The sequence below is a fragment of the Ostrea edulis genome, chromosome 1 (genome assembly GCF_947568905.1).
Source record: "Ostrea edulis chromosome 1, xbOstEdul1.1, whole genome shotgun sequence".
Taxonomy (NCBI): Eukaryota; Metazoa; Mollusca; class Bivalvia; order Ostreida; family Ostreidae; genus Ostrea; species Ostrea edulis.
Window position 1 is genome coordinate 93,489,016 of NC_079164.1, and position 14,973 is coordinate 93,503,988.

Here is a 14,973-nt window from a genome sequence, read left to right on the forward strand (position 1 = left end):
TTTAATCCTCTGATTAACTACTTTTAAAATAAGGACATACAGTGTAGATGTGCATATTCCCAGGAAATTCTTATTCAATAATTTTTCTGGGAGTTGTGCCCCTTTTGAACTTAGAATTTCGAGCCCGTTTGTCCTGTTCTTGAAGTGATGCATAACATTACCATTCATTATTTGAGGCATTGTCAAGCAATATCGGAGATTGGGGTATGTTAGCTCGCTCAATTTTTCTTTTTACAAAAGAAAATAATTTGGTTTTTTTTTTAAATTATGATTTTCGTCTGATTGCCCATCAGTAATGCATAGCATTACCATTCATTATGTGACTCATTGATTAAATCCCCTATTTTTCATGAGATATTCAACTTACTTTTAATTTTATTGATAATAATGGTTAATGTTACGTTCAAAACTATCATAATAAAACATTTTCAGATGTAAAGCTAATGTTGCTCGAAATCTCTTGCATTTCAAAGTAGATATATTTTCAACTTTTTATGGACTTTTTATAAAAACTAGCAAAAGAAAGTATTTCGCTTCGTATTATCTACCACACTACGAGTGAAATCTCCACCGAAGATAGAAATTAGGTTGTGCCCCGGCCATGACTGTTCCACAGTGCAAATAGATAATGCTGTATTTTTAATATACCAGACTTTCAGTGCATTAAGGTCATCTTCATCGTCATACGACTAAAGATTTCGAACGCATGAAAGGAAGTAGGATTTTGCCGTGCTAACCTTTGATTTTCTATTATTTGACCAAGCAAAAATGTAAATCGGTCATTAATACATGAGATGCACCAATAAAAAGACTTTTTTTGAAGAATTTCAGTTGTTGGGTAATCGTTTTCTATTGATTTTTCAATATGTAAACATAAAGGTGGTTTCATAGGAAAGTTTTGTTGTAATATCAATATCAAAACATTTATATATAAAAGGTGAAGATCACATTGTATTAGGAAGGTCATCGGTTCGAGCACCGCTCGTGCCAGGGTTGCGTTAAATTAACATAAATAGTAACTGCTCCTTTGTCAAACCTTCGGCATTTAGAATTGAGTAGCATGGGTCTTTCAGATGACACATTGATTTAACTATGAATTACTTCGTTTACCTGATCAAGACATGGGGCTCACGTCGGGTATGCCCGGTCGACGGGATGCTTACTCCTCCTAGGCACCTGATCCCACCTGTGGTATATTCAGGGGTCCGTGTTTGCCCAACTTTCTATTTTGTATTCCTTAAAGGAATTATGAAATAGATCACTGTTTGTTATCTTCACCTTTCAGTTGACCATAAAAACTGAGGTCTTGTATCATGTCAGGCACATTAAATACGACCCTGAGTAACATGTATAGGTATGGATATGCGGTACTTCACCTACAGCTGATGGTGCCCCAATGTGAGTGAAAAAAATGAAGGGGCGTAAAACAAACAAAAGATTAACTCCCCTGCCTTTAAAATGATATTATTGATTAAGTCCCATACACCTTGGAGTCAGATTAAAGCAACATTAGTTTTCATGTTGGTGTAGGAATGTTTTTGTAAAAGTGTCATTAGCTACCAGTAATTCAATGATAAAAAAGATAATGTTTATAAAATTATGGTATTAATATTTTCGATAGAAAACCAATCCAGGGGCTCTGAATGAAGCAAAATTACATTATTTTCTACACAATGCTTTCTATTCAATAGAACCGACATCTTTAGTTTGGTAAAATCTTAAACTTCTATTTTATTACTAATTATCATGGTTAAAGTTACATACAAAACAATCAAACACCATTTGAACAAATGATAGGTTGTATGGGCAAATTTGATCATTATCACGACCATAGAATTTGCGAAATGCTGACTCTAAACGATACTATTAAAACATCTGTAACATCAACTTGTTTGTCATCAGGTCTCGACTTAAAAACTGATCATACACATAACATGCTCTTGCGTATCGAACATATATATATATCAACATATAGGTTTGCAACATTCTATATAACAAATTTTATCCTACGTCCTTAACACCTGTTGGCCACTGATTTCGTATATTAACCTTTCATCAAATTAAAGCTACTTGTTTGTATTCTCGACTTTAAACAAGTATACATTTAAATATTGTGATCAATCAGAAATACAGTTTTACATTTCGAATTATAATCATTGATGATAATATTCCACGTAACAAAAGAAATTAGAATAAACAAGTCATTCCTGAAATAACACACAATACAATTGTATTGATAGATATAGATTGACAACTTAGATATAGATATAAACTGCATGATGAGACAAGAAGATTAAGATGGTATGAAAAAGTGAAGATAACAAACCGTGATCAAGCTCATAACTCTTATAACAAACACAAAATTAAGAGTGGTGAAAGCACGAACCCCTGGGTATACCAGAGGTGGGATCAGACAAACACGAACCCCTGGATATACCAGAGGTGGAATCAGGTTCCTAGGAGGAGTAAGCATCCCCTGTCGACTGGTCACACCAGCCATGAGGCCTATATCTCGATCGAGTAAACGGAATAATCCGTAGTCAAAATCAGTGTATAAAGAACAGCCTCAATTAGTTGAAACACGCCAGACAGCATTTGATCCAATGGCAGGTTGTATTGGTAAATGAGATCATTACAACGACCTTAAAAATGTTGATTGCTGAAACCTCATTTGTCAGTAGTCTGCCTCATATATGTTTCATTTATTTTTGAATAGTTTACACGGCAAACTCCTCGAAGAAAATAGCTTGTGCAAGCATTAATTAGCTGTAGATTTCAATGGTTGTATTTTAACATGATGAAAGATGAGATATTGTTGCTGGTTTTAGTTCACGAAGTAAAGAAAAATATTTAAAACATAAACAGCACATGTTGGACATGTATATATTGCATGTTCATGTGGAAAATAATATTTCGAATGCAACACTTTCTGCAATGTGGTCCCTTTTATGAAAAATTAAACACCTGAATCATTTCATGGTAGGTGCTTACATACTGATGATTAAAACAATGTTTCCAAACTAGCATTGCTAATGCATCTATAATGGCAAAATATAATACCTTGTGTAACGTAAACTATTTGATTGACCCAGATGAAAGGAATACGTGGAAATTTTTAATTCATTCTTGACTAATTTAACTCTATAACGGTATTTGTCTTATGTGTGTATTGACTAATTTAACTCTCTAACGGTATTTGTCTTATGTGTGTATTGCCCGCGCCTTCTTTACACGTGGTCGGAAAAATAAACAATGGCGCCGTACCGGTTTAACATCGAGTTCATCGACTGTAAATATTAAAAGGACATATCAGACTAAACCCACCATGCTTCATCATGTGTAAAACACTAAAGGGTAGTTAGATATACACAGACCCAAGAATTGCTGGGGAAATAGCACATGGTAATAGGTCAGTCACGTGGACAGCACTCGGATCGCATCGGAAAGAAAGTATTTAAAAAGATTGATTGACTGTCTCATTGATAACTTTTTATTTTATTCATAGAATACCATGGTATGATATCTTTATTAAAATCTAATATGAAAATTGGAGCATATATACGTATACCTTTAATTGTGATTGATTTTTTTTGGAACCTGAAAACATCCCGACACTAACACAAATATTAGCATTGCCCAAGATATTCTTTATTTTCATTCCCAACACATAAAACTCGTTGAATTCTATATCTAATGCTCCCTAAAATTATATCTATTATTTTCTATGGTCGTTTTAACAATTTAATTTGCCAATACAACCTATCATTGGGTCAAATGCTGTCTGGCGTGTTTCATACCGATTGTTAGGCCGTTCTTGGCACACTGATTTCGAATACGGATAACTCCGTTTACCCAATCAAGATACAGGGCTTACGGCGGGTGTGATCGGTCGACAGGGATGCTTACTCCTCCTAGGCATCTGATCCCACCTCTGGTATATCCAGGGATCGGTGTTTGTCCAACTCTATTTCGTATTGCTTATGGGAGTTATGAGATTGATCACTGTTTGTTCTCTTCAGCTTTCATCTAACCTTCAAGTATATAAATTTCCAAATAAAACATTTTACAATCACATTGTACATGCTTCCTATTCATCATACTTTCTAGTATTTCATTAACATGTAAGAAATGTTTGAGGTAATTCTAGTCATAATTTGGACGGCGGTCTGCACAATGAAACAGTTCAGAACAAAAAGGTGGTAATTCCTCCCGGCCATGCACAATTTAGTGAAATCAACACGTGCAAATTGTGTTCTTCTGTTGTTGGGGAAAAGTTATCGAAACGTTTGATTGGAAGTGGTGTTCTCTGTACACAAGAACTGTTAAATGTGCAAGCGTTTCAAAGAGGTCCTTAATGTTTTTCTGATTCTCAAAGTTGACCTCCTTATATGACAGACCTAGATGGTCGGCAAGACTATTGGCCTTTTCTGGGCTAACGGCCCTCGCAGTCGATGTCCTAATCGTTCCGACCAATATTTTGATAATCTCTTTTGAGTTCGTGGAATTTGCTTCAATGTCGTTGTACCTTAAATCAAAAGTCGAAATCAGTGTGCCAAGAATGGCCGAACGATCAGTATGAAACACGTCAGACAACATTTGACCCAAAGATAGGTTGTATTGGCAACCTAGATCATTATAACGATCATAGAATATACGTTATATAACTTACCATTCTCGTACGTGTTGAAACGAAGCTAAACAGTTAACATCAAACACAATGATGCAGCAGTGAGCACCCCTGTAGTACGACCCTGTCAGACTTCGGTATTTCTCCTGACCTATTGTGCAGAAAAGAATACAATCTTTTAAGTCTGTGGACTGGAGACATTATTTTACAGGGTTTGTCTACGGTCTTTCACCCCTCCGTACGTTCTGGGTTTTCTGTTTCTATTTTCATTATTTTGTCATATATCAAGCTAAAATTTACTGAAACCTGCTGTTTGTAGGTCACTCTAGATCTAGATCATATTCTGATTTTAATCCATGTCGATTTTTCTTGCAGGAGTTTTGTCCCTTTATTTGAAAATTTTATATTATATGGCGGATAGATAATTTGTCCTACAGTTTTCAAATGAAGACCTCTTTTATTTTACAGAGTGTTTGTATTAGTATTGAAGATGTAGATACATGTATGACAAGGATTTTTATATTCTTGCATTTTGATAAAATCCCGGGCTGTTGGACTTTTTAAAGGAAATGTTGCATAGAAAGTACATGGATTTCCCCCCGTGTAACTTCTCTTATTCTCCGATAGTTTTTTAACTAGGGCCTTAAACAAAAAAACAAAAACAAAAACGTATGTCACATCTTGATGATGTCCGATAATACCTTAAGTAAAGTTTTACATCTCGTGGTATTTTGCCAATGGGTAATTTTGCTAATCGACAAATATGAAAACATTTTCAACGCTTCTTGTTATGAAGTCATTTCATATGATGATGACGTGTTCAGAAGATACGAATGAAAACGTCTCCATATGGACAAAAAGAGTTAAAACACTGTCATACACAATAGTGTAGCACGGTTATTGCAAAGTACACAGTAAAGCCGCTGATTACGAGTGTATATCCCTTACTGTACAAGTGGGTGTCCGATACGAGAGCAGATATCCACTCTTTTTCGTCTGTATGTCCCGTTTTCAGATCAAATTAGATGATATCATAGAAAAGGTTGGTGTAAGGGAATATTGCACTCCTCGTGGGAGAGAGTTGAAACTGAATTCATTTAACGATCCACCTCCACGAATCGATTGTATCTTCTGATTAATGAAAATTAGTCTAATCTCATTATCTCGAACTTAATCGGGACAAGAAAATACTTCAAAATATCCCAGGGTTTGAGGAATTGCGGTTAAAAATACATTTTTTAAAAATGTATTTGAGATCTCCAATGATATTCGACATATTGATATTCGAGATATTGGGGTTCGGCTGTATACTCAAACAATGACCATGTTTACAATAAATAGAACGATTTTTCTTTACACTATGAGAAATAAACATCACTTGATATTTTCAATTTAACATCAACAGTATCATTTTTTTATATATACATAAGTGGACATCGTCGGAACATTAACAAGCGGTGACATATTCCACAAATTTCTCGTATAATCATCGAGGACACACCTTAGTTAGGCTTACATGTATCAGCATAGATTCATAAATGTGTATTGAGCGGAGGTAAATAAACTATGGTTTCATTTTTTTGAATTTCATGGCTTTGCCTGTGATCACAATGATGTAAAACTTATACGGTACCAATTTTGATGCACCAGATGCGCATTTCGACAAATAATGTCTCTTCAGTAATGCTCAACCGAAATGTTTGAAATCCGAAATAACAATAAACTTGCTAGAGCCATTATAGGGGGAAACAGAGTGCCAAAAAAGTGGAGTCAAATTCGTCTAAGGATAAGAGCTATGCATGAGGGAGATAATCCTTAATTTTGAAATGAATTTCTAAAGTTTATCACAGCAATTAAATATACATCCGTATTTTCAAGCTAGTAACGAAGTACGTAGCTACTGGGCTGTAGAGACCCTCGGGGACTAGCAGTCCACCAGCAGAGGCCTCGACCCAGGAGTCATAATGTAAAACTTATACGGTACCAATTTTGATGCACCAGATGCGCATTTCGACAAATAAAGTCTCTTCAGTGATGCTCAACCGAAATGTTTGAAATCCGAAATAACTATAACAACAAACTTGCTAGAGCTATTATAGGGTGTTATGCACTTATTCTTTCCTCTTCATATTGATTTGGCATAAAAGTCCCCTTTTCAGCAATGTAGGTTGAGAACTACATGTAATTCATCATTTTCCTATCGTCTTTTGCATTGTACTTTTATTCGGGGTGTTGAGATATGTCTCATGTACTTCTATCACAAATAAGGTCACACTCGGGTATCGACATTTTATGCAAATTATCAAAATAAACCAACGTTTAGTGTAAGTTTATTTACCCCTATATGTCGGAAAGGTGTACGCGAAATGATAAAATGCAAACTAAAATCTAATTTTTCAAATGTAGATTTTTTTCCAGAAAAAACTCCTAAATAAAATCTTTCTTGATCATAGCAAAAATTATGAGGAAAATCAATTATTCAAATTAAATAAAAAGGTCTTCATTTCCGCCCCATGACGTGCCAAGTAAAGAATTAGGGGCAAGCTCATTCCCAAGTAATTTTTAGAATATTTATTGTTTCTAGAATATTTATTATACTCTACTGTACAATGGAACTCTCTATTTAAGGAAATATGGTTAAAATCAGATCCTATGATCCGCTCACGTGAACGGATCTTATTCAGATTGTATTCAAGGCTGTATAGACAGCAAATTGCTTCATATTCTATAAGAGCAGATCCAGTGATAACTGATAATACCTATGATATTGTATTCAATCAATCAGACTTGTGTCAGATATCGCAAATGACCTATGCGTACTAGATGTATGACCTTGTTGATTAGGACAAGGAACAAAGCATACTAAAATGATGAAAATGAAGATGCCGGTGAAAACGTTTGTAATAAAATCTGCTGTATGTGTGAAGATAGTCTTAAAAATACTAATGTCTTAAAACACAAAGCCCGAAGTAGAAAAAGACAAGACTTTGAATTTTGCAAGAAATATTTTTTTCATATCTTGAAAGCATTTTATCCAACTATTTATAAATATATAATCCCCAAACCAACCCGCTTTGAACAGCCGCAGTGATCTAAAGGTATAGAACGTTCGCCCCGCATGCGGAAGGTCGGGTTTGAATCCCAGCCGACACAGACCTTAGTCGTTAAAACAGGTAGTGGCATGTACAATTCGATCGCCAAACGGTCGACATCAGGTGTGCATGTCGCGGGTCCTCAGATATGACCTTAAAAAGGGAATGTCCCGTATCACAGTAGGTGTGGTACGCTTAACAACCCCCACTGCTCAATGGCCATAAGCGCCAAGCATAAGCCTAAATTTGAAGCCCTTCACCGGTATGGGGACGTCACAAGATACAATCAATCAATCGTTGGCGCAACATGTCTTCTAATAAACATTAACCATATTGTCGTCCTACTACTAAGATACTTATGCTAACATGTGGTTTCTATGAATCTTCTCTGCTCTGGTTTCCCCAAATATAATAACAGTAGTCTACTGTAAGTTGTACAGGGCAGAGTGATATTACCTGAGTATCATTGTAGATAAAATACCACAATACTGCGGAATACGTACGTACGTTACTAGGGTCATCTAAGCCTGACCAAGACTAAAAACACGCATTGTGTCTGTCCTAATTCTGTAAAGCAGCAGGCAAAAATACAATTGTATGTTCCAATAAAAAACCCACATGTGACTAGAGAGCTACTGACAAAAACAATAGGGACAATTTGAAAAGAAATGTAATATAATACTCTCTTTATTGCTTAAGACATATGTCTTATTACATCAGTTACAATATGTATACATAATAATGGGATTGTATGGATGTGTACAAATTCAAGCAACGGAGAATAACTTTAAGGTTTTCTCGCAACTTGATTCCAAGATATAATTACAAAGTTCCTGTACATTATGGACACTTAATAATTGTACTAATTTGAAAAGAAACGGTTTTTGCCAATAATACATTTTGATATATTTATGATGAAATTCCTCGTAATGAGGGCAAATGAATGCCAAGTGGTATTCGTCCTCTATGTCATTTTTACAAAATTTACATACTCTATTTTCTCTAGGTATGTTGTAACCTTTATCAAGTGATCATAAAAAGATACCATATATTCCAGAATTTTACGGATTCCAGAAAGATAGTTCGGTTCATTATCGATACAGAGATGATATAAATTCCTTTATATTTTCATACAATTACAAATACCGTTGCTGTAGTAATACCGAATGTTCAACTCTTGATAAAAAGAATCACTTTGAGACACTTTGAAACACTTTAATTCCAGCTATTATTTCGCTGTTCCGCATTGTATGTAACAATGTTTATGGTGGTTTTTATTTTATTTTATCATTCAGAAAAAACTGTGTTCAGATGCAATAAACTTCAGAATATTGACCTTACTTTAAAGACCCACCCGGGGTTATTTTTCTACTTCATGATATAAATATTATGAGTATCTTCTTTCGACTAATTAAATCCTGGGTTTCCTATAGGACAACAACATTGACATATTTCGATCTTTAGAAATGTCCCAAAGACATGTTATCTGAATCCATTTACGTATAATTAATCAAAGTGTATACTGATATCAGAATTATTAACAATTACTTACGATCACTTCTAAGAGTTTTAGATAGAATTAGTTGAGCATTCTTGTTTTTGTCCTCAGTACCCCTTGCTTGTCGTAGAAGGCGACTAAATGGAGCGGTCCTTCGGATGAGACCGTAAAACTGAGGTCCCGTGTCACAGCAGGTGTGGCACGATAAAGATCCCTCCCTGCCCAAAGGCCATAAGCGCCGAGCATAGGCCGAAATTTTGCAGCCCTTCACCGGCAGTGGTGACGTCTCCATATGAGTGAAATATTCTTTAGAGGGACGTTCAACAATATTCAATCAATCAATCATCTTGGAGTTTGACCTTGGTCATAACTTTTGAATGGTTATTGATAGGGCTTTCATATTTCACTTGCGTATTCCTTTTGACAAGATCTTTCTTTTTGGTACCAAACTTCATGACCTTTGAATTTGACATATTTTTGAAAAAATTAACCTAGGCCATAACTTTTATAAAATGTTTGGTGATAGAGATTTCATAAGTGTATCGGACCGATTCCCTTTTGACAAGACTTTTCTTTTAGAACCAAATTTTTTGACCTCATGACCTCAACCTGGGAGTATGTCTTACTTTTGAAAAAGAAATCAACTGTGGCCATAAAATTTGAATGGTTAGCAATAGGGCTTTGATAGTTCAGATGTGTATTCCTTTTAACAAGATTTTTCTTTGGGTACCAGAATGACTTTGCTGTCAAACATCAGTGTTTCACAAACATATCTTGTTTTGAAATTTAAATTGATATTTGAGACATTAATATTTATATTTTTTTAAAATTTGAAATTGACACAAGATATATTTTTTCAGCATGCCTTCCTCAAGATCATATGTATAATGTACATGTACGTTACACCGTAGCTTGTTAGTTCAGAGTGAATACCCTTTTCAGCTATATAGGTCAATATATCGTCGATCATGCCTGCTAGTTTTATCCAGGATTTCTGACAATGGCATATATCTAATTCTTATTCAAACTCATTCATCATTTAACACTATAATTGAAAAGTTCAAAATCCAATACTGGCACAATTTGAAAATCGCTGAAAGCTACTTTTCTGTGGAGGTAAATTGAAAATAAAATGGATAGGATAACGACAAGTAACTCTTTAACAGTTTTGATTGATGATATTACATGTACATACGTCACAATAGCGTATTGCGATATACGTAAAGTATATTGGGTTCAAAGTCCATCAGAAAAATATTTCTATTAGCATTAACATCACTCATTGCTTTACGCCCGGAAAGCCAAAGAGGAACATTACCGTTTGGAGTATGAATGAAGCTTGCTGAAATAAGGTTGGATTCTTGTCAAATCTAAACTAGATTTACAGAAGCATGCATTTTTTCTTTGTTATTTAATGATCAAATCAATTCGTGCTGGTTACTTAAAGGACATATCTCATGTTTTCAAAGTATACAATATTACATGCATTTTGTCTTCTTTATGCTTATAGTAATTAATTCTAATAGTTCGTTCGCCGAAATTTTGCGATATTTAACCACAATACAGACTTAAATCTAAGCCCCGATTTCAAAAAGTCGAGTTAATTAGGTAGGTAGTCACGTGGTACAGTGACGTCACATGCGCCCTTCGGATGTGAAAGTACTGCGAGATATTATTAAAAACTCAACTTTTAGGGGCCTAATTAATTTACCATGGGCAACATTTAAATCGATGTTGATAAATTGTCCGAGTTTGATATGTGTTCGCCACCAGTGCACACATATAACGATGTAAATACCCAAATATAGCGAGTAAAGCATGTATGAAATCGGCAAAATTGTGAGTAAATAATGTTTATATGGGCCGCTGTCTACAAACTGTTTGGGGATGTTATTCCTTTATACATCTGTAATTGGCGCTGTTTTTCTAAAATAAACAGTGCAATCATTATTTATTTTTGTATTAGACAAATTATGATACGTTAAATTGTTGACAACTAGGCCCTATGCCAAGCTATTGTCACGCGTGCATTTCGGAAAGAAAGAAAAAGACAACACACACAAATCAATAAAAATATTCAAATTTAAAGTGGTAATCACATTATTTATTTTGATAAAGCGATCTTATTACTATTTTTGAATTGTGATCTACACGTCTTTAGGAAGTACGAAGTGGGAGCACGGCGTTTATAGCCTACTGACGCACTCAAGATGCTACGAGTTCAATAAAGAAATAATTTTATAATTCAATTTAAAGTTAGGAAATACAAAATTCTATTATTTGTATAATTAAAAGTTCAATTATTTTGTATCTTTATTTTTTTGTTGTTGTAAATCTACCAGTTGGTAGAAGTTACATTGTATCGTCGATATATGTTGTTACAAGGTGAAGGTCAGTTGATCCGAGTGTGTATTGAATTTGAAGAGCAAAACAGAATGTATGCTATAGGCCTACCAGTGCTTATAGCTTCGATATATCCATTTTCTCGCAGTTTATCAGGGTCTCTGTCCAAGCGATGTTTGAAAAGGTGACTGGGTGTGTTTTTTAAGGTAAAGTTCTTGCTCCAACAAAAAAATTATCCACGTCTTTTTTCTCGTACCTTCCTTCGAAAAATTGAAAAATACTCAGTCTAAATCCTTTCTACCGACAACTAGTACACCCGAGCACGGCACAAAACATCTTAATACATTATTATTTACAAGCCGTTAACGTGACAATTGGTTTTTTGTTGATTAAATCTAATCTGTTTATGAAATGGCTAATAGATGTTTTCAAACCCGAGGGCGCATATGACGTCACACAAAATGGCGCGTAAACTAGCGAAAGAAAATATGCATATCGCAAGATTTGAATTTCATCGCTTTCAAACTCGAAAACTACGCAAAATATTTCATTTAAAACACATTTAAAGTAGTTTTAGGCATAAAAAGAGTTAATTTTGCTGAAAAAATGAAAAAGTTTAGAAACATGCGTTGTGTCGTTTAAGATACGGAGTACGTGTAAGATTTTAAGATGTATTATGTCAAAATTCTCTCTCCTCCCCCCTCTCTCTCTAACTCTCTCCTTTAATCTTTTAGGATCGATCTAGTTAGTTAAAGAAAATGTTTGAATTGGTACTATAACAAAAACTTTAGAACCAGAATTTAAGAGAGGGAGGGGATAGAGAGAAAGAGAGAGAGGGGGGGATCTTTGGCACTTGTCCTCTACATGCATGATACTCAAAAGGTTCATACAATTTAAACATTTTTCTGACACTAGATAGTGGTTTGTTAAAACAATATATTTAAGACTAGTATTTTCATGTGAAACAAATCGTTATACTATCAAATATATAAACCGAATGTCTTTTTGTATCCTATTTCCTCGGTGATCTTTTTGTATCCTATTTCCTCGGTGATCTTTTTGTATCCTATTTCCTCGGTGATCAGGCCTTCCAACAGTCTGAGGTGTGTTCCTTTATTTAGTTGGTTGTATATTGTTTAATGGGATGAGAATTTGGCAAAACTAGCATTCTTTAGATGGATCATCAGTATAGGTCATATTGACCTTGTAAATATATGTACAGTGTATTTATGATAGTGTGTGATAAATGAAAACAATGACGGAATTGTCAGGTGATTCATTTCTCTTTCAGCATTGATATATTGTAAATTGCTCATTAAATAGAAATTGAATATATATTGGGGGGGGGGGGGGGTTCACGCGAAGAAAATAAGACCGGATGTTTCTTCTTTTGTCCCTAAACTGTGGATAAACCAAAAATTTCACGCAATCAAATTTTTTTTTCTTCCATTCGTGAATTAGATGCCATATTCAATGACAGAAATTTGAATATCTTAAACATGCCATGTGTATTTATTACAGTTTCCCGTCAACATGGGTGGATCTAACGGCGGAGAAAGGGGGGTGTCTTGGCCGTCCCCATTAATTGTGCCATGTAAATGGTACTTTTCAATATAAAAACCTCACAAATTAATGTTGGCTATAGGTCTCTGCAGGGCTTGAAACTAACTTTTTATGTCACCAGTCCAGCCGGACTGATGGTGTATAATTTCAACCAGTCCGCAGGAAAATTTACCAGTCCAACAGAGTTTTCCAGAAATAATTAAACATATTTTGTTGGTGTTATTAAAATGAAATTAAATTCAATATGCCTCAGATAATATTATAACACTTAAATGTGGGATTTATATTTACGAATCAGATTCATCTGATATCTACAGATCGAAGCATGCCAAATGTGTGTATAAAATTTCATAAGTATATTTTCCAAAATGATGCTGAAGTTAAAAAATTAACCAGTCCCATCGGACTGACTAAAACAAATGTCAATCAGTCCGCCAGACTTTTAACCAGTCACAGACTGACGGACATATGTTAATTTCGAGCCCTGCTCTGTATTGACTTCTAATGACTAATCTACATATACAATGATAAAATGTTATAAACATTTTCAGCTTTACCACATTTAAAACAAACCATGTACTATACGACAGATACTATATCTACATTCTTATATTTTACTTGTTCGCTCAAATCAATTATAGTGGATATGAAAGTCGCACCCCCCTCGCACCCCCCCCCCCCCCCTCATATGCATAGAAATAGAAACTTTGGTTATACATATGTAGTAAAGATACCACTGTGATATTTACAGACTTCGCAATGCGTATATATACAGACATGGTACCTGCAGTGTCCCAAATTGTAAGGCAGACGACACACGAATCCATACTAATCTCTTTCTGCCACGCGCTCTTTGGATCGTCATTTTCGCCGCTGTCCGCATATGATTTGACGAGTGTAGTTTTACCTACTCCCAAGTCCCCGACGACGACACACTTGAGTTTGTATGTTGGCTTCCCTCTGGATCCTTGCAGAATACCAGCCATTGTTGCAAGTTTCCTCGCATCCTTTGGCCAATGTATTTCAGTAACTACGTATTAATGATTAATGTAAATATGACATTGGATGTGGCCGCATTGTTGTAAAGCTTTATCAGACGATAGAAGCGATATGCTATCGATGTATAGAGCACGGTGATCAGGGTTAACTGATTGCAGAGTTTGCTTATTGGATGAGGATTATAGCGTGTCCACTAGTCTTGAATAATACCTGTCGCGTGGACTTAAAGGGTATGAATGACGCTAGGGAGAAATCAAGCGACCCATTTACTTTGTTACAAACGAAGAAAGAATACTTATCATGAAAGTACATTTATCTTACTTATGAAGAGACAAACTCCATGCGCCATTGCGCCCAATTTTCAAATGGTTGATTATCTTCAAATCTCTCTGGTGACATACTGTGTGCTATTCTTCACTTCCCAAGTACTTTAAGGTTAGTACTGGTCGCATTTGCTCTGTAGTATTGCGGGGTCGAATTTGCTCTGTAGCATTGCGGGGTAAGGTCCACTATGGAATGCCGTTTCTGCCTTATAGTGTAAATCAGCCTTACGTTATGTCGATACCTCTTTATTTTATGTGGTTACATCCACAGGCAATTGCATCGCTTGGGGGTCGAATTTACTATATAAAGAGTAAAGGTATAGAACTCTAAATATAGGGTACCCAAGTTAGCCGATGTAAAAACAATAAATTAATTGATATAAAATTCTACTTTGTATTTTAATTTATTCATACATAATCAATCTACATTACTACCAAAGTTCATCCCAAAATTCCGTATACTTCCCAAGATATGCAGAAATGAACTCCGAAAAATGCCTGTTATTTTTTGGTTGAGTTTTAGCTGGG

The 14,973-nt window shown here is 35.1% G+C and overlaps 2 protein-coding genes across 2 annotated transcripts in view; one reads left to right on the forward strand and one right to left on the reverse strand.

Moving 5' to 3' along the window:
* Positions 1 to 14,973, forward strand: part of LOC125673698 (putative cysteine protease YraA) — a 74,187-nt gene that overhangs the window by 45,404 nt on the left and 13,810 nt on the right. The window lies entirely within an intron of this gene.
* On the reverse strand, positions 1,712 to 14,542 carry LOC125673687 (uncharacterized). The gene is made up of 3 exons (XM_048910379.2): positions 13,908 to 14,542; positions 4,670 to 4,778; positions 1,712 to 4,525 (listed from the first exon to the last, which is right to left on the reverse strand). The coding sequence occupies exons 1-3, from the start codon at positions 14,107 to 14,109 to the stop codon at positions 4,234 to 4,236; spliced, it is 603 nt and encodes a 200-aa protein (XP_048766336.1). The 5' UTR covers positions 14,110 to 14,542; the 3' UTR covers positions 1,712 to 4,233.

Excerpts from the sequence above, each read along its gene's own strand:
- LOC125673687 (XM_048910379.2), bottom strand. The coding sequence starts at position 14,109 with ATGGCTGGTATTCTGCAAGGATCCAGAGGGAAGCCAACATACAAACTC. Across the intron at positions 4,779-13,907 it reads TACAATTTGGGACACTGCAG|GTCAGGAGAAATACCGAAGT; the intron begins GTACCATGTCTG and ends TCTGCACAATAG. Across the intron at positions 4,526-4,669 it reads TTTCAACACGTACGAGAATG|GTACAACGACATTGAAGCAA; the intron begins GTAAGTTATATA and ends TTTTGATTTAAG.